The sequence below is a fragment of the Coregonus lavaretus genome (assembly GCF_964263955.1).
Source record: "Coregonus lavaretus genome assembly, chromosome: 5".
NCBI classification, from domain to species: Eukaryota; Metazoa; Chordata; class Actinopteri; order Salmoniformes; family Salmonidae; genus Coregonus; species Coregonus lavaretus.
Genome location: NC_139992.1, coordinates 44,800,959 through 44,828,785, shown reverse-complemented (window position 1 = coordinate 44,828,785; position 27,827 = coordinate 44,800,959). Strand labels below are relative to the sequence as shown.

At 44.5% G+C, this 27,827-nt stretch overlaps 1 protein-coding gene across 1 annotated transcript; it reads left to right on the top strand.

Annotated features, from left to right (window-relative positions):
• Window positions 1-5: 5 nt before the first annotated feature.
• Window positions 6-26,847, top strand: LOC311129454 (semaphorin-3C-like). The gene is made up of 16 exons (XM_084161742.1): window positions 6-110; window positions 837-899; window positions 3,277-3,396; window positions 4,624-4,714; window positions 5,845-5,964; window positions 7,786-7,928; window positions 8,037-8,151; window positions 8,749-8,818; window positions 10,762-10,906; window positions 12,720-12,942; window positions 14,363-14,451; window positions 15,175-15,216; window positions 15,443-15,600; window positions 17,097-17,164; window positions 17,983-18,113; window positions 24,246-26,847. The coding sequence occupies exons 1-16, from the start codon at window positions 21-23 to the stop codon at window positions 24,675-24,677; spliced, it is 2,100 nt and encodes a 699-aa protein (XP_084017868.1). The 5' UTR covers window positions 6-20; the 3' UTR covers window positions 24,678-26,847.
• The last annotated feature ends 980 nt before the right edge of the window (window positions 26,848-27,827 follow it).

Sequence of the window (27,827 nt, the reverse complement as noted above, 5' to 3'; positions counted from 1 at the left end):
TGGACTACAGGATCCTGTTGATGGATGAGGACCAGGACAGGATGTATGTAGGCTGTAAAGACCATGTCCTGTCCATGGACATCAACAACATCACCCATGGGACACTCAAGGTGAGGTCCTCTTAGCATGACTTCCATTACTTTCCATCCTATTTATCAGGCTCTCACTAAAGGAGACAAAATGACATTGATCTCATTTAGCTTTCCTTGCATGTGACAGATCATGGCTGAATACATTATTCTAATTATACAAGAACAGTAATGGTGGTAATTAAATTATAATAAAGTACATTTTACATGCTAGATCACACCCATTTCATGGAGCAAAATGTATGACATATATTAGTGTTGCTTGATGCAGTTCTGTGATGCAGTAGCAGCAGTTCCCTGCTAATTGTATCTCTGTGTGCAGTGAGGGAGCTACCCTGTCTATAACTGACAGGCGTGAAGAGCAGAACAGATGGGAATGTGTTTAGTTCACCCCAGAGAGTGCTGTAGCACATCCATTTGCAAAGTAATTGCCTGATACGTTCCCAGCATTAGACCCTTCAAACACCTCACAGGTTTGGAAATATAGCATTTACTGGAGACAAGTTATCATCATTATTGGGAAGTTCACTAAAGTGTAGGGCATCCATATTAGGAAGTCACTACAGTGAGTGAAGTTTGTCAGTTTGCTTCAGAGTCTGTTTATTTCTGTTCAATATGTTCTCATCTCTTCCTTCCTTCTGCTCCCACAAGCTGTCCCTGGTTTCTGGGTAGTTTTTTCCCAGCTTTCCAAGAAGACCAGGATGTGCAATGGTCCCTAATGAAGCTGTTTTCTGTGTTTCTCACCAGGTGTTTTGGCCTGCATCTGTTAGCAAGATTGAGGAATGCCAAATGGCTGGCAAGGACCCCACGGTAAGAACACTAACACTCAATATGTAGCACTAACCGCTAACTAAATCCACTAAAATGAACACACTGTACTGAAGTCTCTGGTCCTTTTCCATGAGCATGTGTTAGCATGTTAGCATCCTGGGTTCCAAACACGTGGGGCTGCAGATGTGGAGTTGAGGAGAGCCATTGACTCCTCCTGGCATTCCTTATGTTAGTCGATAGGAGAATGAGGTGTAGGAGTGCTCAAATCCACCCCAGAGAAAATATACAAGCATCAAAGCAGTACGCTAACCACTGTGACTGACAACAGATCTCATAACCTGGCCTGATCCCTTACTGCACTGCTTGTCTGTTGTATTAGCATATAGAACATTGACAACCTCAAAACTCCCGAGTGGCGCAGAGGTCTAAGGCTCTGCATCGCAGTGCTAGAGGTGTCACTACAGACCCTGGTTCGATTCCAGGCTGTATCACAATCCGGCCGTGATTGAGAGTCCCATAGGGTGGTGCACAGTTGGCTGGGGTAGGCTGTCATTGTAAATAAGAATTTGTTCTTAACTGACTTGCCTAGTTAAATAAATAAAAAATAAATAAAACAACAGCAGCTGGTGATTCAGTTTTCTGTAACTAATTAGGCTGTTTTGCATGTTAGGACAACATTTCTGTAATTCATCTGTTTAGACTGTGTTTTTGTTCCATTGTTTTTATTGGACTGTGTTGGCCTGTTTTTATTTGGACTGTGACTTCAAAGGCATGCATGCAGTGTACTGTTATGGAGCTAGTAGCCGTAGTTAGTAACAACAGCAACCATGGCAGATAGCTGTGGTCTTGTACAGTACTATAGTGTAGGATCATAGTCTGGTGCTGTAGGAGTAGAGAAGAAGCTGTGGTGAAGAGCGGAGGGTAAAAAAAAAAAAAAAAAACCTGTTTCCAGTCAGTGGAGGGTGATTAGTGCTGCCTAGAGTAATGGCTCCAGCTCTGTGGACAGCCTCGTACAAATATTTGGCTGAGCCGTCGCTGTCCCTGGTGGTCGGCTTACCTCCCTCCTCCTCTCCTCCTCCTCTTCTCCTCCTCCTCTCCTCCTCCTCTACTCTGTCATCCCTCTCTTCCACAGCCCTGCCTGGTCTCTCTCTCTTGCAGTTTCAGCCTCTCCCCTCTCTCTCGCTCTACTCGTACTGTCTCGCTCTACTCTACCCCTCACTCACTCTTTCTTTCTTTCGCTCTCTCTGTTTAAACTCTGTTTTTATAATGCCGTTTCTCCTGGACATTTTATTTGTGTTCCTGAATCGCAGCCCTTGTCAGTTTGTTATGGTTACCCTCCTGATGTGTATATATTCAATTCCTCCTTTAGGATAGAATCTGGGGTCACCGGGCCTCCAGACTACGACCACACATTGTTAAGCACTCCTCCAGTGCTTAACAATGTGTGGCATTTGGGGAGGAATATTCCTTTATTGTATGTATAAAAGCTTGAGATTGATTAAATCCATGTTTAAAAGTTCCCTCACTGTGTGATCCTCTCTTAAAGGCCATCCTCCTGGTTTTTAAATCCCCTACTACAGTTGCTCTGGCTTGTCTATAAAGGTGGCCTGTGGCTGGATAGTTAACACAAGCAAGCCCTGGGACATGATATTAGTTCATATGTAAATTTGATATGAGCAGACAGTTGGGGGCGTAGAGTTGGAGGGTGTCGTCTGAGGGGTGTTTATATGCTAGGAGGAGAGAAAGCAGGAATGAAAGAGAAAGTGAAAAGGCGAGAGAGGGAATGAAGGGTGTGTATTGTTGGACGTATCGTTGTTTTTTTCGGTGGAGTTGGTGTGCGGAGTGTGAGCGGCCGCAGCTGCCCCGTTTCCGTGGGGATGGCCAAGTTCCTAATGGCTCCCCGGGTGCTCCTCGCTCCTCTCCTCAGCTGGCTCGCTCCGCAGTCTGAGTTTTTATTACGCACAAAGCCCAGTGCTCCGGCCACTCCCACCTCGTGCTGAAGAGGGAAAGATCTCGATTGGATCTGTAATCAGATCACTGGGCTGTGTATACTCAGCCCTGGAGACGGGGCTTTGACAAAATATCAATTTCACTGTTGACACGCTTTTTTCCACTCCAGTGCCAGGGAGCAAACTGGAAATAGCTATTCTGATTGTGCTTCATGACAGTATATAAGTAGCAAGTTGGAATAACAGTGGTAGCTAACCATTTGGAACTGTGTAATTGTTCTTTATGAATCATAGGCCCTGACCAATCAAAAATTGGCCACTTAACTTGACCATTCTCAACAATTGCAGTCTGGAAGGATTTTGCTGTTGAACATGCAATATTGCATGATAGATTGATTTGACTGATGTATGGATACTTTGGTGACTTCATACATGTACTAACCAATTTCCTCACCACCCCTCTGCAGCATGGATGTGGGAACTTTATCCGGGTGGTCCAGCCGTTCAACAGAACGCATCTGTTCATCTGTGGGAGTGGTGCCTACAGTCCTGTCTGTGCCTTCATCAACAGGGGCAGGAGACCAGAGGTTAGTCTGCTCCTTGACCTATAGTCAGATCATGACCACAATACTAGACTTCACCTACAGTACAGTCTCTACCACCATATTCTCATACAAATGGACATTCCTGTGGATATGTGGTTATTGCTGAAACTAAAGCTTGGTAAGTTTACGGCTGGGCGTCTGCTTCTGAAACCAAACTACAGAATTTGTAATGTTTCATCTGGGGCAAGAGGAAGTCTGTCTCGATCCAAGACATCCTCAGGAAAGCAGCCATAACAGTTGAGGTTAGCCTTGTGTGTCAGTCTCTCTGAGACAGAGAAGAGAGGGATGGAGTAGAAGAGGAGGAGCTGTCTGCCCCGGTCTCTGGCCACCCGGCCCTGGAAACGAGAGCGGGAAACCCCTCCAGGAGAAAAGCGCTCACTGAACTCACTGGCAGTTGCAGCAGTCTGCAGCGCCTGCCAAACGCTAATCGACACAGAGCTCGAAACCAGGCTCTTTCTGCAGTTTGGTGTCTTTGTCATTTAGGGTTTTGTTTGAAAAGCAGCATTGCTCTGTTTTTCCCCTCAGCCAATGCTTTGATGTGTCAGTATCGCGTCTCAGACTGGGTCTGCTAACCATAACAAGCTGCTATTGTGGGACTTTGACACGCAACTCCCTGGGCTCTTTGGCCCCTAAGCGTGTGTTACGTTGTATGGGAGCCTAGTGAGGAGGATATCACAGTGTCACAGACAGGTCACCCTTGTGTGAGTGTGTTGCCGTTCAGACCCTGTGATGAATGGCCACGGTTCGCCGCCAGAGCCAAAGGGAATGAGGCAGAGTCCAAATCTTCACGCATCACGTCCCTGGGCTGATGGCGCCTCCTTCCCCTTTATTCCCCCAGTCAGAGCTGTCGAAGTGTGGGTTGAACCAAACCGGGGGATGGGACGGGGGGATTTTCCCGCTGACCGCAGAGATTGTAATGCCGGATGATCCATTTCACTGTGAGGGGTGGCAGAGGGCCAGGTCTGAGATGGAATCACAGCATCTCTGCCCATCGGAGGACATTCCTCCCTAATGGAAGGTTATTTTAATGTCGCGTACAGACCAGTAAAGGTAAAGCCCAGCGCTGGCTTTGTAACTCTTTCAACCAGAGGGAAAAAACCTTAAGAACATTTGGATAATAATCTCATATTTGTTGCTAAAAAGAGCGGAGGGTAGAATTCCGCCAAATTCCCATATAAAATCTGTTATTTACATTTTATTTTCCTGCAGGAGCAGGTGTTCCACATTGACTCCAGAGCGGAATCTGGGAAGGGAAGGTGCTCCTTCAATCCTAGAGTCAACACCGTCTCCGTCATGCTTAGTAAGTTCTCTCTCCCTCTGTTGGCTCTATGTATGTCCCTGCAGCACGCATCATACAAAAACACAACCCGCTATACTTCTCCACCCTATGGTTAACCAAACTCCCAACCCCACCTATCGGTGACCCTGCCGTGGGTCGGGCTGCACACCCTCGTCGCACGCACAGCACGCCTTTCTGACACCCAAGCGCCGTGGTGTCAGCAGCCTTACCCATCATCAGCCCCTCAAGCCCAGCCCGGGAAATCTGGTAACAAGGGGAGGGTTGGCAGAGAGGAGGGGTAGTGGTGGCAGAGAGGAGGGTTAGTGGTACCAGAGAGGGGGACTCTGAGTCACACTAGGGGACAATCAGGCCTGTGTCTGGGCTAGATAAAAGGCTCTATCTCCATACTGAACCCCTCATATAAGCCAGTGCTGTCTGGGGGATGTTGACACCACTGCTCCACTCAGAACAGTCAACCACACACATACACATACACATACACACACTCACACTTGGACCTGAGCCATACCGCCAGAGTACAGGCTGCTGCATGCTGGGCTGATGGAATGATGAAGTGATAGAGTAATGGAATGATGAAATGCACAGAGGGTATGGAGAGAGGAAAGAAAGAGGGAGGGAGAGAGCTCACAGCCGGGGTCATTAGCAGAGTACAGGGAGATCAAACACTATGGCTGTATGTCCACTGTTGGCTCCATTACTGTTTACTGTCACCATTCCCTCTCTACAGTGATGTCCTGTCTCTGGTAGATCAATCCATCACCATTGAATTCACTATTGAATATGAACCCATAATTTCCATTGCTGTCAATGGTAATGGACACAGGCACATATTTGTTCCATTGGCTGTTAATAGTCAGGGATTGATATTGTCTTGCCAAGTCTTTAGGGTCAGGGGCTTGTGGGGTGGGGGGAAGTGTTCTGTTTGGTCAGATGGGAGTGAGATGGTTCAGCTGTGAGCCAGGGTTGTGTTCATTTGTGGCACACCATAGCAAAACTTTTCGCAATGGAAAATGAAAACAAGCTTTTCTTAGTGGACAAGTTCAGGTAGTACCTAACCTGTTTCACTTCGTTTTCTTCCATGTTGTGCCTTAATGAACACAGCCCTTTAATGCGTCTCTGTTGTGCTCCAGACCAGGAGCTGTTCTCAGGCATGTACATAGACTTCATGGGGACGGACGCTGCCATCTTCAGGAGCCTCACCAGGAGGAACGCAGTGAGGACAGACCAGCACAACTCCAAGTGGCTGAGTGGTGAGCACATACAGCAGAAACATATGAAGTACATACAGTGGGGGAAAAAAGTATTTAGTCAGCCACCAATTGTGCAAGTTCTCCCACTTAAAAAGATGAGAGAGGCCTGTAATTTTCATCATAGGTACACGTCAACTATGACAGACAAATTGAGATTTTTTTCTCCAGAAAATCACATTGTAGGATTTTTAATTAATTTATTTGCAAATTATGGTGGAAAATAAGTATTTGGTCTTCTTTAAGAGGCTCCTCCGTCCTCCACTCGTTACCTGTATTAATGGCACCTGTTTGAACTTGTTATCAGTATAAAAGACACCTGTCCACAACCTCAAACAGTCACACTCCAAACTCCACTATGGCCAAGACCAAAGAGCTGTCAAAGGACACCAGAAACAAAATTGTAGACCTGCACCAGGCTGGGAAGACTGAATCTGCAATAGGTAAGCAGCTTGGTTTGAAGAAATCAACTGTGGGAGCAATTATTAGGAAATGGAAGACATACAAGACTACTGATAATCTCCCTCGATCTGGGGCTCCACGCAAGATCTCACCCCGTGGGGTCAAAATGATCACAAGAACGGTGAGCAAAAATCCCAGAACCACACGAGGGGACCTAGTGAATGACCTGCAGAGAGCTGGGACCAAAGTAACAAAGCCTACCATCAGTAACACACTACGCCGCCAGGGACTCAAATCCTGCAGTGCGAGACGTGTCCCCCTGCTTAAGCCAGTACATGTCCAGGCCCGTCTGAAGTTTGCTAGAGTGCATTTGGATGATCCAGAAGAGGATTGGGAGAATGTCATATGGTCAGATGAAACCAAAATATAACTTTTTGGTAAAAACTCAACTCGTCGTGTTTGGAGGACAAAGAATGCTGAGTTGCATCCAAAGAACACCATACCTACTGTGAAGCATGGGGGTGGAAACATCATGCTTTGGGGCTGTTTTTCTGCAAAGGGACCAGGACGACTGATCCGTGTAAAGGAAAGAATGAATGGGGCCATGTATCGTGAGATTTTGAGTAAAAACCTCCTTCCATCAGCAAGGGCATTGAAGATGAAACGTGGCTGGGTCTTTCAGCATGACAATGATCCCAAACACACCGCCCGGGCAACGAAGGAGTGGCTTCGTAAGAAGCATTTCAAGGTCCTGGAGTGGCCTAGCCAGTCTCCAGATCTCAACCCCATAGAAAATCTTTGGAGGGAGTTGAAAGTCTGTGTTGCCCAGCGACAGCCCCAAAACATCACTGCTCTAGAGGAGATCTGCATGGAGGAATGGGCCAAAATACCAGCAACAGTGTGTGAAAACCTTGTGAAGACTTACAGAAAACGTTTGACCTGTGTCATTGCCAACAAAGGGTATATAACAAAGTATTGAGAAACTTTTGTTATTGACCAAATACTTATTTTCCACCATAATTTGCAAATAAATTCATTAAATATCCTACAATGTGATTTTCTGGATTCAAAATTATCATTTTGTCTGTCATAGTTGACGTGTACCTACGATGAAAATTACAGGCCTCTCTCATCTTTTTAAGTGGGAGAACTTGCACAATTGGTGGCTGACTAAATACTTTTTTTCCCCACTGTATACTCTACACCAGAGGTCTCCAACTGTGACCCTGAAGAGCTACTGGTTGGGCAGGCTTTTGTTCCAGCCCTGCACGAACACATCTGTGTTAGTTGGAGACCCCCATTTAGTTCATCAAATGTACTTCAACTACTTTGATACTGGTGCTGCATGTAAGGAAGATGTTGAGACATTGGACAGAATATGTTATGCTATATCATTTTAGCCTGTTTATTTATTTTCCATAGAACCCATCTTCATAGATGCCCAGTTAATCCCAGATGGATCGGATATCAACGATGCTAAACTGTATTTCTTCTTCCGGGAGAGACTGACGGACAACAGTGGGAATACCAAGAACATCCACACCATGGTGGCTAGAGTGTGTCCTGTAAGTGTGTGTTCAGGAAGTGTGTGTGTCCAGGAAGTATGTGCGTGTCTGCATTGCATATGTGTGCATGCATGAGACATTAACATGCATCTCTTTCGATGTCTACAGAATGACATAGGTGGCCAGCGTAGCCTGGTGAACAAGTGGACCACGTTCCTGAAGGCCCGGATGGTGTGTTCAGTTCTGGAGGAGGACGGCACCGAGACACACTTTGACGAGCTCGGTGAGGAATACGCCAACACCTACTTACTGTATTTACCAAGGCCTGGAACATTCTATTCCAACCCAAACCGCTTCTCCTGTTTACCTAGAACTAAACATCTCCCTGGCCAGTCTCTACAAATACCAATGTATCTCAGATTCTCAGGTGTTTTCGATTGCTTTTGATTATAAACAGCATCTTTACACACATTTCTTGACCTGCTCCTCAGTATTGAAAAAAACTCATGGTAGCACTTTATTTGGATAGTCCATCTGTGGATGCTCTACAGACTATCTACAGACTATTAGTAACATTTCAACTAACTATCTACTAACCATAGCCCTAACCTGAACCCTAACCCTTATTCTAAACCTAACAAGCAGTTGCTTAGTAACAGATAGTTTGTTGATAGTATGATAATCCGAAATATCCAAATAAATAGTGACCCAATTCATCCCTTAGTATTATTTTAGTCTTCTGTGAGTCTATGGAGGTCTATCAACACGGACATTCATTAAATTCCTCTCCACTTCAGACTCATCCATTCCGGAAATATTAAACGATAAGGTGCATGATTAACGTTGACTACATAACACAACGTTGTGTTTTCCCTTCCAGAGAGTGTGTTTTTGCTGGAAACCGATCACCCCAAGAGCCTCCTGGTGTTCGGCGTCTTCACGTCCACAAGGTGAGGCCAACGGTAATATTGCTCAAGCATTAGTGACTATGCTGACTGGCATGGCAGCACCGGATATCACAGACATGACAGTAGCTCCTGGATAGAGACCTCCAGTATCACCTTATTGTAGCATACTCTAGTGATCTGCATATAGCACCAGATGTGGCTGGTGGGAGGAGCTATAGGAGGATGGGCTCATTGTAATGGCTGAAATGGAATAAATGGAACGGAGTCATACATGTGGTTTCCATATTTATTTCCATTTACATTTTAGTCATTTAGCAGACGCTCTTATCCAGAGCGATTTACAGGAGCAATTAGGTTTAAGTGCCTTGCTCAAGGGCACATCAACAGATTTTTCACCTAGTCGACTCGGGGATTAGAACCAGCGACCTTTCGGTTACTGGCACAACGCTCTTAACCACTAAGCTACCTGCCGCATATGTTTGATGCGTTTGATACTGTTCCATTTATTCCATTCCAGCCATTACAATGACCCCGTCCTCCTATAGCTCCTCCCACCAGCCTCCTCTGGTACTACAGTATTTGGCTCATTGACTTAACTTTACCATACCGTTCGCATTACATTTCCTGATGTACTAGCAATACAGTTAGTGAGCTCTGTTTCCTTCCACAATGTTGACAGCAAGTTCATTATGCATGCGTATCACCATGTAGTACCCTGTTGGTTGCTAAGGTCTACTATTACTGTATGTGGTAACCCAGACACTGTGTTCAATTAACTTCAGTCAACTTTATTTATCCTCAAGGGCTTTTGCAGGATGGCTACACGTGCCTGTTACCGTGTACTCACTGGGTTGTATCCACTAGTAACTAAACGGAAGCAAACGTGCAGAAACAGGAAGGGAACTATCAATAAGACATACTTTTTATTTTTTACATTACGAAATGTTGTTCTACGGTGTGCACTAATGAATACAATCCTGGTTTCTTCAATCATCAAGGCTAATTGGGCAGCATCTAGATCAGGGTTACTCAACCTTCTGGCTATTGTAACCATGTACCGTAACCCTTCCATAAATCCCCATGATCCACTTGTAACCCAAGGAAACACTTGTAACCCAAGGAAACACTTGTAACCCAAGGAAACACTTGTATCCCAAGGAGCAGATCAAGAGTAGATTAGCTTGACTCTCAGGCTGCATCTCAAATGGCATCGCATTGCCTTTATAGTGCACATCGTTTGAGCCGGCCCATAGGGCTCTGGTCTAAAGTAGTGCACTATATAGGCAGTAGGGGTGCCATTTGGGATTCATATTCTCTCTATAGCCAACACAAACAGTCTGTAGTCTCCATGCAACGTTGTCATTCCTATCAGCTCCTTCAGGCCTTCTCCTCTGTTTCCCTCGCTGTACAAAGGCTCTCTCTGTATTACTGATGGTCATGTGGTTTTTAGGTCCGGTCCAAACCACATCATATCCTCATATCCTTCTGGGAATGGAGCAAGAATGGGGGAAGAGGGGCAAGTTGGGGTAGGGCAGAGTAAGGTGGCAATAAGCTTCACCCGGATTGGATGGCTTGGATATCCTATGAAGAGCAGTGCTAGCTGTGCCACTAGAGATCCTGGTTCGAATCCAGGCTCTGTCGTAGCCGGCCGCGACCGGGAGACCCATGGGGCGGCGCACAATTGGCCCAGCATCGTCCAGGGTAGGGGAGGGAATGACCGGCAGGGATGTAGCTCAGTTGGTGGAGCATGGCGTTTGCAACGCCAGGGTTGTGGGTTCGATTCCCACGGGGGGCCAGTATAAAAAATGATGTATGCACTCACTAACTGTAAGTCGCTCTGGATAAGAGTGTCTGCTAAATGACTAAAATGTAAATGTAAATGTTTAAAGGACTGATGTTTTAACTGGGTGGGTCTGGGGGCTTCCTGGATGTCAGTTCTCCACATCACACTGACCGCCGGAATGTATGTGTGTCGTTTCCCACAGCTCGGTGTTCAAGGGCTCGGCCGTGTGTGTCTACAACATGGCAGACATCTTGACAGTCTTCAACGGGCCGTTCGCTCACAGGGATGGGCCAAACTTTCAGTGGGTGGCGTACCAGGGACGGATCCCCTACCCCCGGCCTGGAACAGTGAGTTTAGGGTCTAATATCCATGTTGAAATCAAAATAAGACAATTTCTCCAATGCAATGTACAGTTCCTTGTTGTTCTCCCGTATCTACAAGTATTGGTCTTCACACAGTTTGCTGCTTCAGTGTTTTTAGATATTTTTACTATGGTATACTGAAGTATAATTACAAGCATTCCATAAGTGTCAAAGGCTTTTATTGACAATTACATTAAGTTTATGCAAAGAGTCAATATTTGCAGTGTTGACCGTTCTTTTTCAAGACCTCTGCAATCCGCCCTGGCATGCTGTCAATTAACTTCTGGGCCACACCCTGACTGATGGTAGCCCATTCTTGCATAATCAATGCTTGGAGTTTGTCAGAATGTTGTTTGTCCACCCGCCTCTTGAGGATTGACCACAAGTTCTCAATGGGATTAAGGTCTGGGGAGTTTCCTGGCCATGGACCCAAAATGTAAATGTTTTGTTCCCCGAGCCACTTAGTTATCACTTTTGCCTAATAGCAAGGTGCTCCATCATGCTGGAAAAGGCATTGTTCGTCACCAAACTGTTCTTAGATGGTTGGGAGAAGTTGCTCTCGGAGGATGTGTTGGTACCATTCTTTATTCATGGCTGTGTTCTTAGGCTGAATTGTGAGTGAGCCCACTCCCTTGGCTGAAAAGCAACCCCACACATGAATGGTCTCAGGATGCTTTACTGTTGGCATGACACAGGACTGATGGTAGCGCTCACCTTGTCTTCTCCGGACAAGCTTTTTTCCGAATGCCCCAAACAATCGGAAAGGGGATTCATCAGAGAAAACGACTTTACCCCAGTCCTCAGCAGTCCAATCCCTGTACCTTTTGCAGAATATCAGTCTGTCCCTGATGTTTTTCATGGAGAGAAGTGGCTTCCTTGCTGCCCTTCTTGACACCAGGCCATCCTCCAAAATTATTTGCCTCACTGTGTGTGCAGATGCACTCACACCTGCCTGCTGCCATTCCTGAGCAAGCTCTGCACTGGTGGTGCCCCGATCCCGCAGCTGAATCAACTTTATGAGACGGTCCTGGCGCTTGCTGGACTTTCTTGGGCGCCCTGAAGCCTTCTTCACAACAATTGAACCTCTCTCCTTGAAGTTCTTGATGATCCGATAAATTGTTGATTTAGGTGTAATCTTACTAGCAGCAATATCCTTGCCTGTGAAGCCCTTTTTGTGCAAAGCAATGATGACGGCACGTGTTTCCTTGCAGGTAACCATGGTTAACAGAGGAAGAACAATGATTTCAAGCACCACCCTCCTTTTAAAGCTTCCAGTCTGTTATTCTAACTCAATCAGCATGACAGAGTGATCTCCAGCCTTGTCCTCATTAACAGTCTCACCTGTGTTAACGAGAGAATCACTGACATGATGTCAGCTGGTCGTTTTGTGGCAGGGCTGAAATGCAGTGGAAATGTTTTGGGGGGATTAAGTTCATTTTCATGGAAAAGAGGGACTTTGCAATTAATTGCAATTCATCTGATCACTCTTCATAACATTCTGGAGTATATGCAAATTGCCATCATAAAAACTGAGGCAGTAGACTGTGAAAATTAATATTTGGGTCATTCTCAAAACTTTTGACCACGACTGTACTGTGTCTATCAGTGGAGGAAATGAGGTCAGAGAAACATTATGCAATGAGGATGAGGACAGTGTCAGCAGAGTTCAGGGTCAGGGGTTGGCTTTTCCTTTATGTACCTTTGTCACAGAGCTGAGTGGTAGGGATTTATTCACCTTTATAACAAATCTCTCTCTCTTCTTCTCTCCTTCTCCCTTTGCCTCCCTCGCTCCCTCCAGTGTCCAGGCGGAGCCTTCACCCCTTACATTCAGAGCACCAAGGAGTTCCCTGACGACGTGGTGACGTTTGTCAGGAACCACCCGGTCATGTTCAATCCTATCTACCCCGTGGGTAGGAGGCCCCTGGTGGTCAGAACGCATGCTGACTACAAGTACACCTCCATCGCTGTGGACCAGGTGACCGCCGCAGACGGGCACTACCAGGTCCTCTTCCTGGGCACAGGTTTGTACTCAATAATACATATTTATTGTTCCATTAGAGACAACTAGCAACCAGTCCCACCATACAACATACACACACCACAGGCTGGGAGCAGCACAGGGTCAAGCCTGTACGTCGCCTACATCAGCACCTAAGTAGCTGTTCAGGATGCCTGTTCAGGATCTCTCCTTCAGACTAACATTCTCATATTCCTCGTCTCGCCACTTGTGTTCAACAACCATCAGAGATACGCTTTAAAGAGGTCTGACTAATGCGGTGGGTTACATGAGTGGGATGCTAAGTATAGAGCGTGACATCGTCAATGATGGAGCATCCATGTGTGCTACAGATGCTAATAGACCTCCAGCCCTCAACATGACAGCCTAAACAGCCTGTTCTCTCTGTCACCAGGGTGTGGCGCTACCACAATGCCCTCATTATCCATAAACCACTTAATTCCATTATATTCTATATTGCAATGATCCATCTCTGCTCTCTCGTGCCATAACGCAGGCGTTGCATAAGCAAATGATTATAGAGGGGATATGAACTCTGGTCGTGCTGTGATACAAGATAAGTAGTCTGTCTCGCTCTTCAGTGAATAGAACAATAGACTACACTGTAACGAGCTGCAACAGAGACAAATAGACGTCCAGGAGGGAGATGCAGCCCACTGGGTGGAGGTAGAGGTAGAAGAGGAATAGTACAGGTCTGAGTGTGGATCTGGCTGTAAGTCCTGCATCCCAGGGAGCCTCTCTCCTTTCTCTCACACAGCTGTTTATGTTTATCAGCCTCCCAGTCCTCCAGGATTCCTGAAGACATGCCAGTAATATCAGACTGCAGGGCGGAGAGGCGGGGTCTTTGTTTCAGGGATGTGGAGAGTTTTTTATCAGGGATTTCCAGGAGATCTTGCTGTAACTCTCCTCCCTCTGCTCGCTAGCTAACTCCTGGACAAACAGAGTTCCTCCCCTTTCCATGGCCTCTGTCTGTTCTCCTCTCTGTGGGTTCTAAAGCTCACACACCCACAACTGACTTTACTGTGGATGCCGGTCACAGCAGTCATGTTTCATTCAAACCCAAATATGTGCGAGGAGAATAAAGAGCCAGAGCTGTGTTCATTTACTTTTTCATTCTAATTTCACTAGCCACTCTAATTTGGGTCTGTGGTGAGGTTGGTGTGTGTAGGGGTCAGTGCCTGTGAACTGGTTGTCTAATGACTGTCTCCATTCTCTGACATGTATATGGAACTGATAGATGCACACACATACTAAATTACATGTTTTTAAATGTATGTCAATTGTAAAGTATTTTGTCTGTAATGTATTTTTCGTTATGTGTCGGACCCCAGTAAGACTAGCTGTCAACATTGGCATCGGCTAATGGGGATCCTAGTAAATCTAATCAAAATCTGTCTGTGTGTGTGTGACCCGTGTCCCCTCAGACAAAGGGACAGTGCAAAAGGTCATCGCTCTCCCCACAAACCGCTCCCTGGACCAGGATCTGATACTAGAGGAGCTGGAAGTGTTTAAGGTTTGAACTCTCTCTCTCTCTCACTCTCTCACTCTCTCACTCTCTCACTCTCACACTCTCACACTCTCTCACTCACTCACTCACTCACTCACAGACAGACAGACATCAAAGGCAGACAGACTAGGGGCTCTTGGCTTCTTCAGAAAGGGTTGCAGACTGTACTCCTAAGGAAGGGGCATTCAGGAGAGTGATGACCCGGGCACTAGACCACCACACAAGACTAATGGGAAGCATATGGACAGTAGAGGGCAATGCCAGTCACCCATACCAACTCTCACACGCGCTGTTTTATCTTAGCCTGATAAACAAAGCAAGTCATCCGTGTGATCAAGGCCCAACCAAGCTTTTAATCTCTCTCTGCACCTGGACTACATCGGTCTCCCAGTCTCCCACTAGTGTGGTTTGATGTGTCATAGAGATCTCGCATAGTGTTCCTACTAGTGCTGCGCAGTGGAAGATTGTGTGGTATTCAATAGGATGTTAGATGACCGGAGTGTGAGATGTGAGAGTGTTGATAAAAAGATCCCTCCACAGAATGTAAAGGACCAAAAAGGAATTGCCTAAGATTTACGGTGTGCAACAAGAACTAGCTCAAACACACCTACAGTCTTATGTAATATGATAAGATAAGAACGCTATATAGTCCATTACATTTATGACATAAGGTCACAGCATTTGTTACATAAGATTGTTGACATTTTGCCATCTTTCTCTCTTTTCCAGAACCAAGCTCCAGTGACAAACTTGAGAATATCTTCCAAAAAAGTAAGTATATGCAGTGCTTAATGCATATCAATATTGTTTCAAAATGTTTCTGATTAGCTCATTGCTATTGCCTAGTGCAATAGTTTATTTTCTGCATTAAAATTGTGACTCAGTCGGAAAGCCAACTAATAAGCCATAATTGTCCGTGAGCTTAACTTAATTAAGTCACTCGTCCACTTATTAAAACAAACAGTGTGGTTGACATTTGAACTGTTTTGCCTTGCAGCAACAGCTGTACGTAAGCTCCGAGCATGGCATGTCCCAAGTGTCTCTGCACCGTTGCCATGCCTACGGCTCAGCCTGCGCCGACTGCTGCCTGGCCAGAGACCCCTACTGTGCTTGGGATGGCCTGAGCTGCTCCCGCTTCTACCCCACCGGCAAGAGGTACGGTACTACAGACCCTGGTTTGGGTCAACATCAACAGTACAATACCAGCTGTGAGAAAGGAGCACTTTAAAGCAAACCAAGTGGCACAATTAACATTTTACAGTGTTATTCCATTCTATGGTGCAGTGCAGTCTTATTTTAACCATAAAACATTGGTGCTGAGGACCCAGGATGTTAAGGGGTGCAGTATAGGGCAACACTTCACATAGTTTAGGTGTTATTCATGGGGAATTAGTGGGGAATAAGTACAAGTAATTATACAGCTCTTAGTTGTTTGGTTTTCCCAAAAATACCAAAAGGTTTGAGCTAAAGATATGCATACTGCATGCACGTCCTAGCCTGTTACTGTAATTACATAGCTAGGTTATTCCACTGGTATAAGGCAGTGTATTAGGCTGGTTATACAATGTATCTGCAGGTTGTAATCATATTATACACTGCGTATATTCCCACGGGGGGCCAGTATGAAAAAAAACAAAAAAACAAGAATAATGTATGCACTCACTAACTGTAAGTCGCTCTGGATAAGAGCGTCTACTAAATGACTAAAAATGTAAAATGTATACAAAACATACTCTTTCCATGACAGACTGACCTGGTGAATCCAGGTAAAAGCTATGATCCCTTATTGATGTCACTTGTTAAATCCACTTCAATCAGTGTAGATGAGAGGGAGGAGATGGGTTAAAGAAGGATTTTTATGCCTTGAGACAATTGAGATATGGATTGTGTATGTGTGCCATTCAGAGGGTGAATGGGCAAGACAAAAGATGTAAGTGCCTTTGAACGGGTGGGATAGTAGGTGCCAGGCGCACCGGTTTGTGTCAAGAACTGCAACACAGCTGGGGTTTTCACGCTCAACAGTTTCCTGTGTGTATAAATAATGGTCCACCACCCAAAGGACATCCCAAATGACTGTGTATACACCATGTATTCTTGAATTGATCCAACCATAGCCATAACACAGCCGTAGCACAGTGAGTGATACCTTTCTACTTTGAACAGTCCCCCCTCTGGTTTCCCTCCTCGCCGGCTGCTCAGCTGCCATTACAGTCAACCGCAGTTCAAGTTTAGCTTGGTTAGGGAACAGAGGCTCTGCCCCCTTACTCCTCAGAAAATCTGCTAGAAATGTGCCTGCTGTTGAACTCTCTCTCCCTGTAGATGTTGGATGGGAGATGACTGAACCATACAGTGGAATAATACTGTCAAATGTTCCTCACACCGCTGTGTCTGGCTCAAAGTGGTCCTTCCTAACTGTTGATATTATGGGATTTTAGAGATTTTCATAATGGGCTGGAGGGTTGGAATAACAGGATTTCAAAGCTACTGGGCTTTGTGAAATGTATGTATTCTCCAACTAGTTTATGTAGGCACTGAAACTAGATATACAATATATTTGGCAGGATTCAACGGTTAGGCCACTTCACTGTACATAACATATATAGGGTACTGTATTGTGGCATTGGAAATATTTATTTATGGTTTCTATACAGAAGGAGCAGAAGACAGGACATCATCCATGGCAACCCACTAACTCAGTGCAGAGGATTCAACCTGAAAGGTATGACAACATCCAGCCAACGTGCACCAAATGCCTGAGAAGCCCACAGCTCTGTTGAATTGGCCAACAGAGGGCATTGGTGTGCTGACTCATTTGCTCTGTGGCTAGTCTATACCAGCTGTACTCATTTTACTCTAAAAGGGTCATAGATTCTGTTGGTTTATGGGTAATTTGAGTTCCTCTCATGGTTCAGCAGCCGGTGCATAGTGTTTTACTGTATAGTCCCCGTGTGTGTGTGTGTGTGTAAACAGACTGTACAGAGATGATTCACACAGTCGGCTGTCGGCAAGCAGTCTAACAAGGGGAGGAGCTACGGTCCCCAGAGTGCTACATTCCAGTATAAGTCTGTGTAAATGAACATGTGTCATGGGACTAAACCATATGGTCATTGGTGCTAATTAGTCTATACCCTGTCATCCATCCAGCATGGGGATGAGCTCATTGGCTGGGACATAAACATCAGATGACAATGCTGACAGTTAAAGACCAGGTCAACCAAGCTTGTTCTACAATACAGATATGAAGTGCATCTCAGTCGGAATACAATCTGACAAACAAGCATGCTTGGGGGATAATCTTAACTTGAGTGAAATGTTCACTTCGTCATACATTGAAGTCAATGGGAGACTAAGTGAAAAGTTAAGTTAGGATTCTCCTCCTAGTGACTGGGAGGGTTTGGTTGTACTGCAGGTGTCCCTAACCCTCAGGTCAACTTTTGACCCTGACTGTTGAAAGTCTTGGGACGTACATCATCCAGCTGTGTGGTTTATGTCTGTCAGCGAATTGATGTGTGTGTGTGTGAACTGCCCTTGTTTCAGCGTACAGGAACGCGGTGGAGATTACCCAATATGGGGTGAAGAACAACACCACCTTCCTAGAGTGTCTTCCTAAGTCCCCCCAGGCCTCCGTCCGCTGGCTCATCCACAGAGACAATGACAGAAGGAAAGAGGTCAGACAACTTCCAGAGTCAAAGTTAATTGAGAAGCTGGGTTGAACCATAGAAATCGAATGATTCATTCTATGTGTTCAACATCAGAGCTGGCTCAATTGGTTCAATTCCGAGGCATCCTTTTTCCTCAGTCAGTAACACACGGGACAGACTGAGTCCAAAGGCTGTTGGTGGACTATTACGATATCAAACACATCATCACAATCAAATTATTGTGTCGAATGCCTTGATCTAGTTGGATCTACACTACCAGTCAAACGTTTGGACACACCTACTCATTCAATGGTTTTACTTTATTTTTTACTATTTTTTACATTGTAGAATAATAGTGAAGACATCAAAACTATGAAATAACACATATGGAATCATGTAGTAAACAGAAAAGTCTTAAACAAATCAAAATATATTTTATATTTGAGATTCTTCAAATAGCCACCCTTTGCCTTGATGAAAGCTTGGCACACTCTTGGCATTCTTTCAACCAGCTTCATGAGGTAGTCACCTGGAATGTATTTCAATTGCACTGTCGGAGCTAGAAGCACAAGCATTTCGCTACACCCGCAATAACATCTGCTAAACACGTGTATGTGACAAATTTTATTTTATTTGAATTAACAGGTGTGCCTTAAGTTAATTTGTGGAATTTCTTTCCTTCTTAATGTGTTTGAGCCAATCAGTTGTGTTGTGACAGGGTGGGGTGGGGGGGGTATACAGAAGATAGCCCTATTTGGTAAAAGACCAAGTCCATATTATGGCAAGAACATCTCAAATAAGCAAAGAGAAACGACAGTCCATCATTACTGTAAGACATGAAGGTCAGTCAATCCAGAACATTTCAAGAACTTTTAAGAAGTTTCTACAAGTACAGTCACCAAAACCATCAAGCGCTATGATGAAACTGGCTCTCATGAGGACCGCCACAGATTGACCCAGAGTTACCTCAGAAATTGTAGCCCAAATAAATGCTTCACAGAGTTGAAGTAACAGACACTTCTCAACATCAACTGTTCAGAGGAGACTGTGTGAATCAGGCCTTCATGGTCGAATTGCTACAAAGAAACCACTACTAAAGAGACTTCCTTGGGCCAAGAAACATGAGCAATGGACATTAGACCAGTGGATATTTGTCCTTTGGTCTGGAGTCCAAAATGGAGATTTTTGGTTCCAACCGCTGTTTCTTTGTGAGACGCGATGTGGGTGAACAGATGATCTCCGCATGTATAGTTCCCACCGTAAAGCATGAAGGAGGAGGTGTTATGGTGTGGGGGTGCTTTGCTGGTGACACTGTCTATGATTTATTTACAATTCAAGGCACACTTAACCAGCATGGCTACCACAGCATTTTGCAGCGATACGCCATCCCATCTGGTTTGGGCTTAGTGGGACTATCATTTGTTTTTCAACAGGACAATGATCCAGGCTGTGTAAGGGCTATTTTACTAAGAAGGAGAGTGATGGAGTGCTGCATCAGATGACCTGGCCTCCACAATCCCCCGTCCTCAACCCAATTGAGATGGTTTGGGATGAGTCTGATCGCAGAGTGAAGGAAAAGCAGCCAACAAGTGCTCAGCATATGTGGGAACTCCTTCAAGACTGTTGGAAAAGCATTCCAGGTGAAGCTGGTTGAGATAATGCCAAGAGTGTGCATAGCTGTCTTCAAGGCAAAGGGTGGCTACTTTGAAGAATCTCAAATATATTTGTTTAACACTTTTTTGGTTACTACATGAGTCCATATGTGTTATTTCATAGTTTTGATGTCTTCGCTATTATTCTACAATGTAGAAAATAGTAAAAATAAAGAAAAACCCTGGAATGAGTAGGTGTGTCAACTTTTGACTGGTACTGTATATCAAGGCATTCAACACAATCATTCGACTGTGATGACGTGTTTGAAATAGCATCAGACCACTAACATGTCACGCCTCGGGATGACATTGCAAAGTGTTTTATTGGCGGTGTAACAAGATAATGAGTAGTGATATACTGTAGATCAGATATGATATGGGACCTAATTAATGAGTCCATTCTCAACAGGGGAAACATTTCACAAATAACTGACACCCTCTAAAACTGTTACTGCTCCCAATCAGGCCATTACAAATTATATGGGGCTGCGCAAAGAGAGCACCTGCTCTTTGATAAAGATTAACATATTTTACAGATTTGACAGTTGTTTATAGCTCATGCATAATATTTATATCAGAGATTCTATGAGAATGAGTATTCCAGGTGAACTGTTTAAAGACGTCCTCCAGCAATTTTTGACCTTTTACTATTGAAAAGCGATATCCCCAGTATACATACTGTCACGGTGTTAGAAATGGTGAGGTGTGGAATCAGGCGCAGAAGCAGATGTACAGTCCAACAAGACTTTACTAGCGAGTGCAAAATAATCCAAACACGGCCAGAGGCCAACAGACGCACACAGGCGTCAAACACGAGCGCACAAACACAGGGCGCAAAAACTCTCCTCAACCGAGGAGGAAGATAAATCGTAACTGGCGTACCGAAACACGGGTAACGCACAAACACCTGACACGAAACAATTACACACAACACTACACTAACAACAAGGAAACTAAATAGGGTGCTTAATGAGACATAACACAAGACAGGTGTGGCTAACAGACAAAACTAATCAAACAGGAAACATGGAACATGCAACGGTGGCAGCTAGAATTCCGGAGACGACGAACGCCGAAACCTGCCCGAACAAGGGAGAGAGGCAGCCTCGGCCGAAACCGTGACACATACAGTAAAGGACACATTAAAGGGTAAAAAAAAATGTGACCGACCGGCTTGATTCGGTCTTATGTAGCAAAATTTGAAATTGTGTTTTTTACATTGGATAAAACACTACAGTTGAGGAACAATGGGAAAGTAATTCTGCTTTGAAAGTTGATAAACTTGTAACCTCACTTTTGAGAAAATGGCCCTTGAATGTTTTGGTATCTACTGGAAAGCTCTTCTTTGTCTAAACCCATTCATCATCGTTCACACCCTTTTAAACTTTCGACCCACCCATCTCTTGAAGGATTCACATGTGAGGCTATGTACTAAACAACCAAGATTTCAAGAATAAAGGCTGGTTTATACTACGGGTGTGTTCGTAAATGTAATCTGCCAGAGTGTGCTCTGGGCGTTCGTAATTTCAGAGCGTTGTCAGATTGGCCGTTTGTAAATTCTGAGCGTTTCCCTCTTGGAGCGCACACTGGACACTCTGGCCGAAAAGTAGGGTTGATCCGAGCGTTCTGACCTAACAACAGCAGTCAAGCACCCAAGCTAACTGGCTAGCGTTGGCTAGCTTGCTAGCTACTTCCAGACACAAATGAGAGAACAGCTCACTCTGACCATTTTACTCACCCTAGCAGAGCTGGTTAGGCTGTCTTTATGTTATCCGGAGTGTTGGTGACTGCAACGTTTACTGACACCGGCCATATTCAACGGGTGTTGAGTGTTCGTAAATTTGTCAGTTATTCTGCGCTCTGGCACACTCAGACGAGAGTGCTCTGAAATCAGAGTAGATAGCCAGAGCGAATTCACCAGCTACATCTATCGACAGGTGTCGCAGTGACATCATAAACATTCTATGGAAATAGTTTCTTGCATAGTGGAGTCTTGTTTAGACATGTAGCTAGCTAGCTAAACAATTAACCATTATCCCAACTCATAACATTACTACCCTGCATTAATCTGCAGGTAGCTAACCAACCAGGTTCAATGTTAGCTAGCTAACATTAGGCTATAACTAGTAATGCAAATGGCTCTGAGATACAAATAATATAACAGTACACTTTAACTTCCGGAGCTTTCTGTGTTCTCTTTTCGACTCCATCTGCATATTTGCAATCAAACGCCACAATTTTCTCCATCTCCTTAGCTATCATACTCTAATTCCACTGATTTTCAAAACTCGGTCCTCCAGAAAGTGGAGAGCAACACTTATGCAGTTCTACTACGTGATATCTTTCAAAAAGTCCCCTGTAGCTCAGTTGGTAGAGCATGGCGCTTGCAACGCCAGGTTTGTGCGTTCGTTTCCCATGGGGGGCCAGTATGAAAATGTATGCACTCACTAACTGTAAGTCGCTCTGGATAAGAGTGTCTGCTAAATGACTAAAATGTAAAAAAGCCACTTTAGAAAGGATTACCAACAGTGAGGGAAAAAAGTATTTGATCCCCTACTGATTTTGTACGTTTGCCCACTGACAAAGACATGATCAGTCTATAATTTTAATGGTAGGTTTATTTGAACAGTGAGAGACAGAATAACAACAACAAAATCCAGAAAAACGCATGTCAAAAATGTTATAAATTGATTTGCATTTTAATGAGGGAAATAAGTATTTCACCCCTCTGCAAAACATGACTTAGTACTTGGTGGCAAAACCCTTGTTGGCAATCACAGAGGTCAGCAGTTTCTTGTAGTTGGCCACCAGGTTTGCACACATCTCAGGAGGGATTTTGTTCCACTCCTCTTTGCAGATCTTCTCCAAGTCATTAAGGTTTCGAGGCTGACGTTTGGCAACTCAAACCTTCAGCTCCCTCCACAGATGTTCTATGGGATTAAGGTCTGGAGACTGGCAAGGCCACTCCAGGACCTTAATGTGCTTCTTCTTGAGCCACTCCTTTGTTGCCTTGGCCGTGTGTTTTGGGTCATTGTCATGCTGGAATACCCATCCACGACCCATTTTCAATGCCCTGGCTGTAGGATGGAGGTTCTCACCCAAAATTTGACGGTACATGGCCCCGTCCATCGTCCCTTTGATGCGGTGAAGTTGTCCTGTCCCCTTAGCAGAAAAACACCCCCAAAGCATAATGTTTCCACCTCCATGTTTGACGGTGGGGCAGCATTCCTTCTCCTACAAACACGGCGAGTTGAGTTGATGCCAAAGAGCTCGATTTCGGTCTCATCTGACCACAACACTTTCACCCAGTTCTCCTCTGAATCATTCAGATGTTCATTGGCAAACTTCAGACGGCCCTGTTTTTTGTGCTGTCTTGAGCAGGGGGACCTTGCGGGCGCTGCAGGATTTCAGTCCTTCACGGCGTAGTGCGTTACCAATTGTTTTCTTGGTGACTATGGTCCCAGCTGCCTTGAGATCATTGACAAGATCCTCCCGTGTAGTTCTGGGCTGATTCCTCACCGTTCTCATGATCATTGCAACTCCACGAGGTGAGATCTTGCATGGAGCCCCAGGCCGAGGGAGATTGACAGGTCTTTTGTGTTTCTTCCATTTGCGAATAATCACACCAACTGTTGTCACCTTCTCACCAAGCTGCTTGGCGATGGTCTTGTAGCCCATTCCAGCCTTGTGTAGGTCTGCAATCTTGTCCCTGACATCCTTGGAGAGCTCTTTGGTCTTGGCCATGGTGGAGAGTTTGGAATCTGATTGATTGATTGCTTCTGTGGACAGGTGTCTTTTATACAGGTAACAAGCTGAGATTAGGAGCACTCCCTTTAAGGGTGTGCTCCTAATCTCAGCTCGTTACCTGTATAAAAGACACCTGGGAGCCAGAAATCTTTCTGATTGAGAGGGGGTCAAATACTTATTTCCCTCATTAAAATGCTAATCAATTTATAACATTTTTGACATGCGTTTTTCTGGATTTTTTTGTTGTTATTCTGTCTTTCACTGTTCAAATAAACCTACCATTTAAATTATAGACTGATCATTTCTTTGTCAGTGGGCAAACGTACAAAATCAGCAGGGGATCAAATACTTTTTTCCCTCACTGTACACAAACTGACCAGCTCATATTATAGACAGAAGCTGTTACATGGTAGACCAATCCGAACTCATCTCTCGGCATGTCCAGCCCACTCATTATCTCTGCCAATCATGGCTAGCGGGAAGGTTGCTGTCTTTTTCCATGGCTAAACCAACTAGGCTTGTAATTATTACTTTTTTTTATTCGTATTTACAGATGGCATACAACTTTGTTATGAAGGCACATGAAAGTTCACATACAGTAAATCCAGTGTTCAATTAGGTGAAAAGGAGACTGGAGTGCCACTTTAAGTCGATTTGTCTTGGCTCGATTTACTTGACTATAGATCATGGTGTGGTATAATGTGTTATGATATAGGTAATTTAAGACCATGCTGCTGACACCTCTCTTTCCCCCTTCCAGGTGAAGCTGGGTGACCGTTTGGTCACCACTGACCATGGCCTGCTCATCCGCTCCGTCCAGCTGTCCGACCAGGGCCTGTACTACTGCCTGGCCACGGAGAACACCTTCAAGCGCACCGTGGCCAAGATCCGCCTGCGTGTCCTGAGTGAGGCCATGGTGTCGGTGCTGATGGACAAGCAGCAGTCTCCCTGGGCCTGGGCCAGCACCCTGCACCCCAAGGCTCTGCTCTCAGCTTTCAGCCCTGCAGAGAGCCTGGCCATACAGCAGTACTGTAAGGAGAGGAAGCAGCTCCAGAGCCTGCAGGGGGCCCAGCAGCAGGGGCCGAGGGGAGGGCCTCCTCTCCGGGGAGACATGGCCAAGCTCAAGCCCCTGCTAGACCGCAGGAAGAGCCGCAACCGCAGGAACCACCTGGAACTGCCTGATGATGTCTGACTGGAGGAGACAAGGGGTTAACAGGGCTGTGGAGAGGGGGGTATACATGAACACACACACCTGGCCACACACACACACACAACCCCCGATCTCCTGCCCTGCCCAAAGGCAATGGACCTGAACTGCACGCTTCCCCAGCTCCACCTAGGCTACTGCAGGTTTACAAGGAGGAAGTGGGAGTGGGACTCACCCTGCCTGGGGCTGTCTGTAGTCTTATATGCATGAGGTACGCTGACCAGATGACTGTGATATACATACACACCTCACATCCTGTCACACTCGCCATTTAGACAGAGGTGTAAGCACTGACCCTGGATCAGGACACATGAAGATGTGTGGATTTAGACATCAGGTTCAGGTGTTGTAGGTTACATACACAGGATGACTTACTGCATTCACTGCTGCTCCCAAAGATGTATGATAATACTTGCCACACATATATACTGTAGTCATGCTATACTGTAGGCAATGGTCTAATAGCAGTATTGTAGTATATTGCACTGTAGACATTTACAGAATGGGGAAATGTATCAGGCAGCATGTAATGGCTTAATATGGATGGATGTCTGGTCCAAGGAGAACAAACCTGGAGTTACAGATGGTAAAGATTGTGATTGAGTAGGGAAATCATTGGCATTTTGATTTGCATATCCGAGAGGGATGTTTTATAGGGAGCACCCTAGCTGTTTACACTCTGCTCTGCAACTATACATTGAGTCATATTCAGATAATATTCATCTATATGAACACTGTTTACAACTAACACATATTACAGCTTTACATTTGACAAAACAATAGGGCTATCATCAAGATCAAAACAAATCTCTCATTGTATGAACCGTTTCTATGTACACATTGTAGCTCTGTCTCTATGGAGAAACTCTATCCCGTCTAACACCAGATAAAATAGCAGCACTGTCTATACAAAGGGCATATTGTCCATACTAAGTGGTCCCAATAAAAATATTCCAGCCTTGGAAATTAAAACATAGTGGCTAGGCCAAAGTACACCTCCAGCTCAGCTGCCACCCATATGGACAGTACCATTACACTAGAACATGTAGCACTGTGTGAGCAAAGATACTTTGTTTGGAGGGATTCTGCTCAATTTATTACAGGAACACAGGCAAGACTACCCTGCATGTTCACAATCCTTACTCAGTCATTTTATAAACATCACGTTTAATAGGACAAAGGTAATGTAAAATGTTAGGTCACAGCATCCTTACATTCTGCCTTCTTTCCTGTATTTATTCACCTTACTTGGAAGATTATGATGTTCTTAAATGGTACGGGACATTGACAAGAAGTGTGCCATACAGTACAAGTATCTATTTCATAGTGTATGATACTGTGTTGTGTTTTCAGCACATAAGCATGTTAATGTATATAAAATCCTTCTAAACTTTGTGGCTATTTGCAATACATCGCTGGATTGGTTTTATACCACTGGAGTATAGCAGTCACAGACATCCTAGCTTTTGTATTCAGGTACAGACATGTATACACACCTGATTTTGGGGTTTGCATTTTCTTGATCCACGATTTGATAAGGAGATATATATCATCTCCTTACTGAGTTTTAATTTCACGTATAGCAAGGCAGACATGCATGATCAAAAAGAATCATGATGACCATTTAACTTGAATATCATTTTAATCATTTTGAATAATGCATTAAATTCACAGTTTGTGAGATGGTCAGATTGGCGTTCTCTGTTTATATAGTGTGAATATCTCTTTCCTGTTTGTCTCAGAAGTATAGTCTGTGTAGATATAGTCATGGTTGGGATGTGTACAGTGTGTTTTTCATTCTGTATTTTCATCATTGTAACTTATGTCATTGTGTCCAGTTTTTGTGGATCTGTGCTTTTGAATGTGACCCTAGTGTATATAATTTAACATATTTCATCAAATATTCTTGACCGTATCTGCAAATCGTAGAGATATATTTTAGTTTTGACAAAATATTTTTTGAAGGTCTGGCTTTTCCTTAACATAAATCTCTAGACTGATGACTCATTTTAAGTTTTGAGATCATTTCAAACTTTTAACGAAGAAGTTGAAGTGTCGTCTTAGTGAATGTCTATGTTCAATGTCATTTCCATGTTATCATGAAACTTGTGTATGTCTATTTATTGATGTAATGACAGCCTGAATAAATGCATTTAAAAACTACTTTTAATTTCATACATTTTGGCTGTAAGTAGTCCTAGATTAATCTGACAGGGGAGTCACCATATTTCACTTCAGATGTGATACACTTTCACATTCATGCTTAGGAATTACATATATTTATTTAATGAATGAAATTCACAGGAGGTTGGTGGCACCTTAATTGGGGAGGACGGGCTTGTGGTAAAGGCTGGAGCGGAATAGGTGGAATGTATCAAACACATGGTTTCCATGTGTTTGATGCCATTCCATTCACTTCATTCCAATTACATTTACATTTTAGTCATTTAGCAGACGCTCTTATCCAGAGCGACTTACAGTTAGTGAGTGCATACATTTTCATACTGGCCCCCCGTGGGAAACGAACCCACAACCCTGGCGTTGCAAGCGCCATGCTCTACCAAGTGAGCTACAGGGGACTACAGCCATTGTTATGAGCAATCCTCCCCTCAGCAGCCTCCACTGATGAAATTGCATTATGAATTAAAACAATCACATTACTGTACTATTGGCCAGATATTTGCCGTGTTCATGTGCTAGTCGGAAGTAGGAAACTTACATTTCCGTCTTGCTAACTGGTTGACCGCGCACGTGTATAATAACTACAACCAGTTAGCAAGTCGGAAATTTCAGTTTCCTAGTTCCGACTAGCACGTGAACGCGGCATTAATACTGAGAATGTGGTCAGGGGTCACTTCTGAGGAATTCTAGGTAGGAAGAAGCTGCCCATGCAAACGCAGTGGATCTGGGAAACGGAAACGGGTAAGAATTCTGGGAAACAGTGTAATGACTCCAAGTGATGGCTGAATAGATTTACAATGTGATTTATTATGTACCCACAAGTTTAAAAACATGAGAAATTATACTTAGGCCTGGCCTACTTTCCTTCAGAATATTTCAATAAAGATATCAGTAGCTTCTGTTGAAACTAGCATTGAATATTGGTTAGTTTCCGTTTGTAGATTCGTATTCAGC

Excerpts from the sequence above, each read along its gene's own strand:
- LOC311129454 (XM_084161742.1), top strand. The coding sequence starts at position 21 with ATGGATGAGGACCAGGACAGGATGTATGTAGGCTGTAAAGACCATGTC. Across the intron at positions 111-836 it reads TCACCCATGGGACACTCAAG|GTGTTTTGGCCTGCATCTGT; the intron begins GTGAGGTCCTCT and ends GTTTCTCACCAG. Across the intron at positions 14,452-15,174 it reads AGGAGCTGGAAGTGTTTAAG|AACCAAGCTCCAGTGACAAA; the intron begins GTTTGAACTCTC and ends TCTCTTTTCCAG.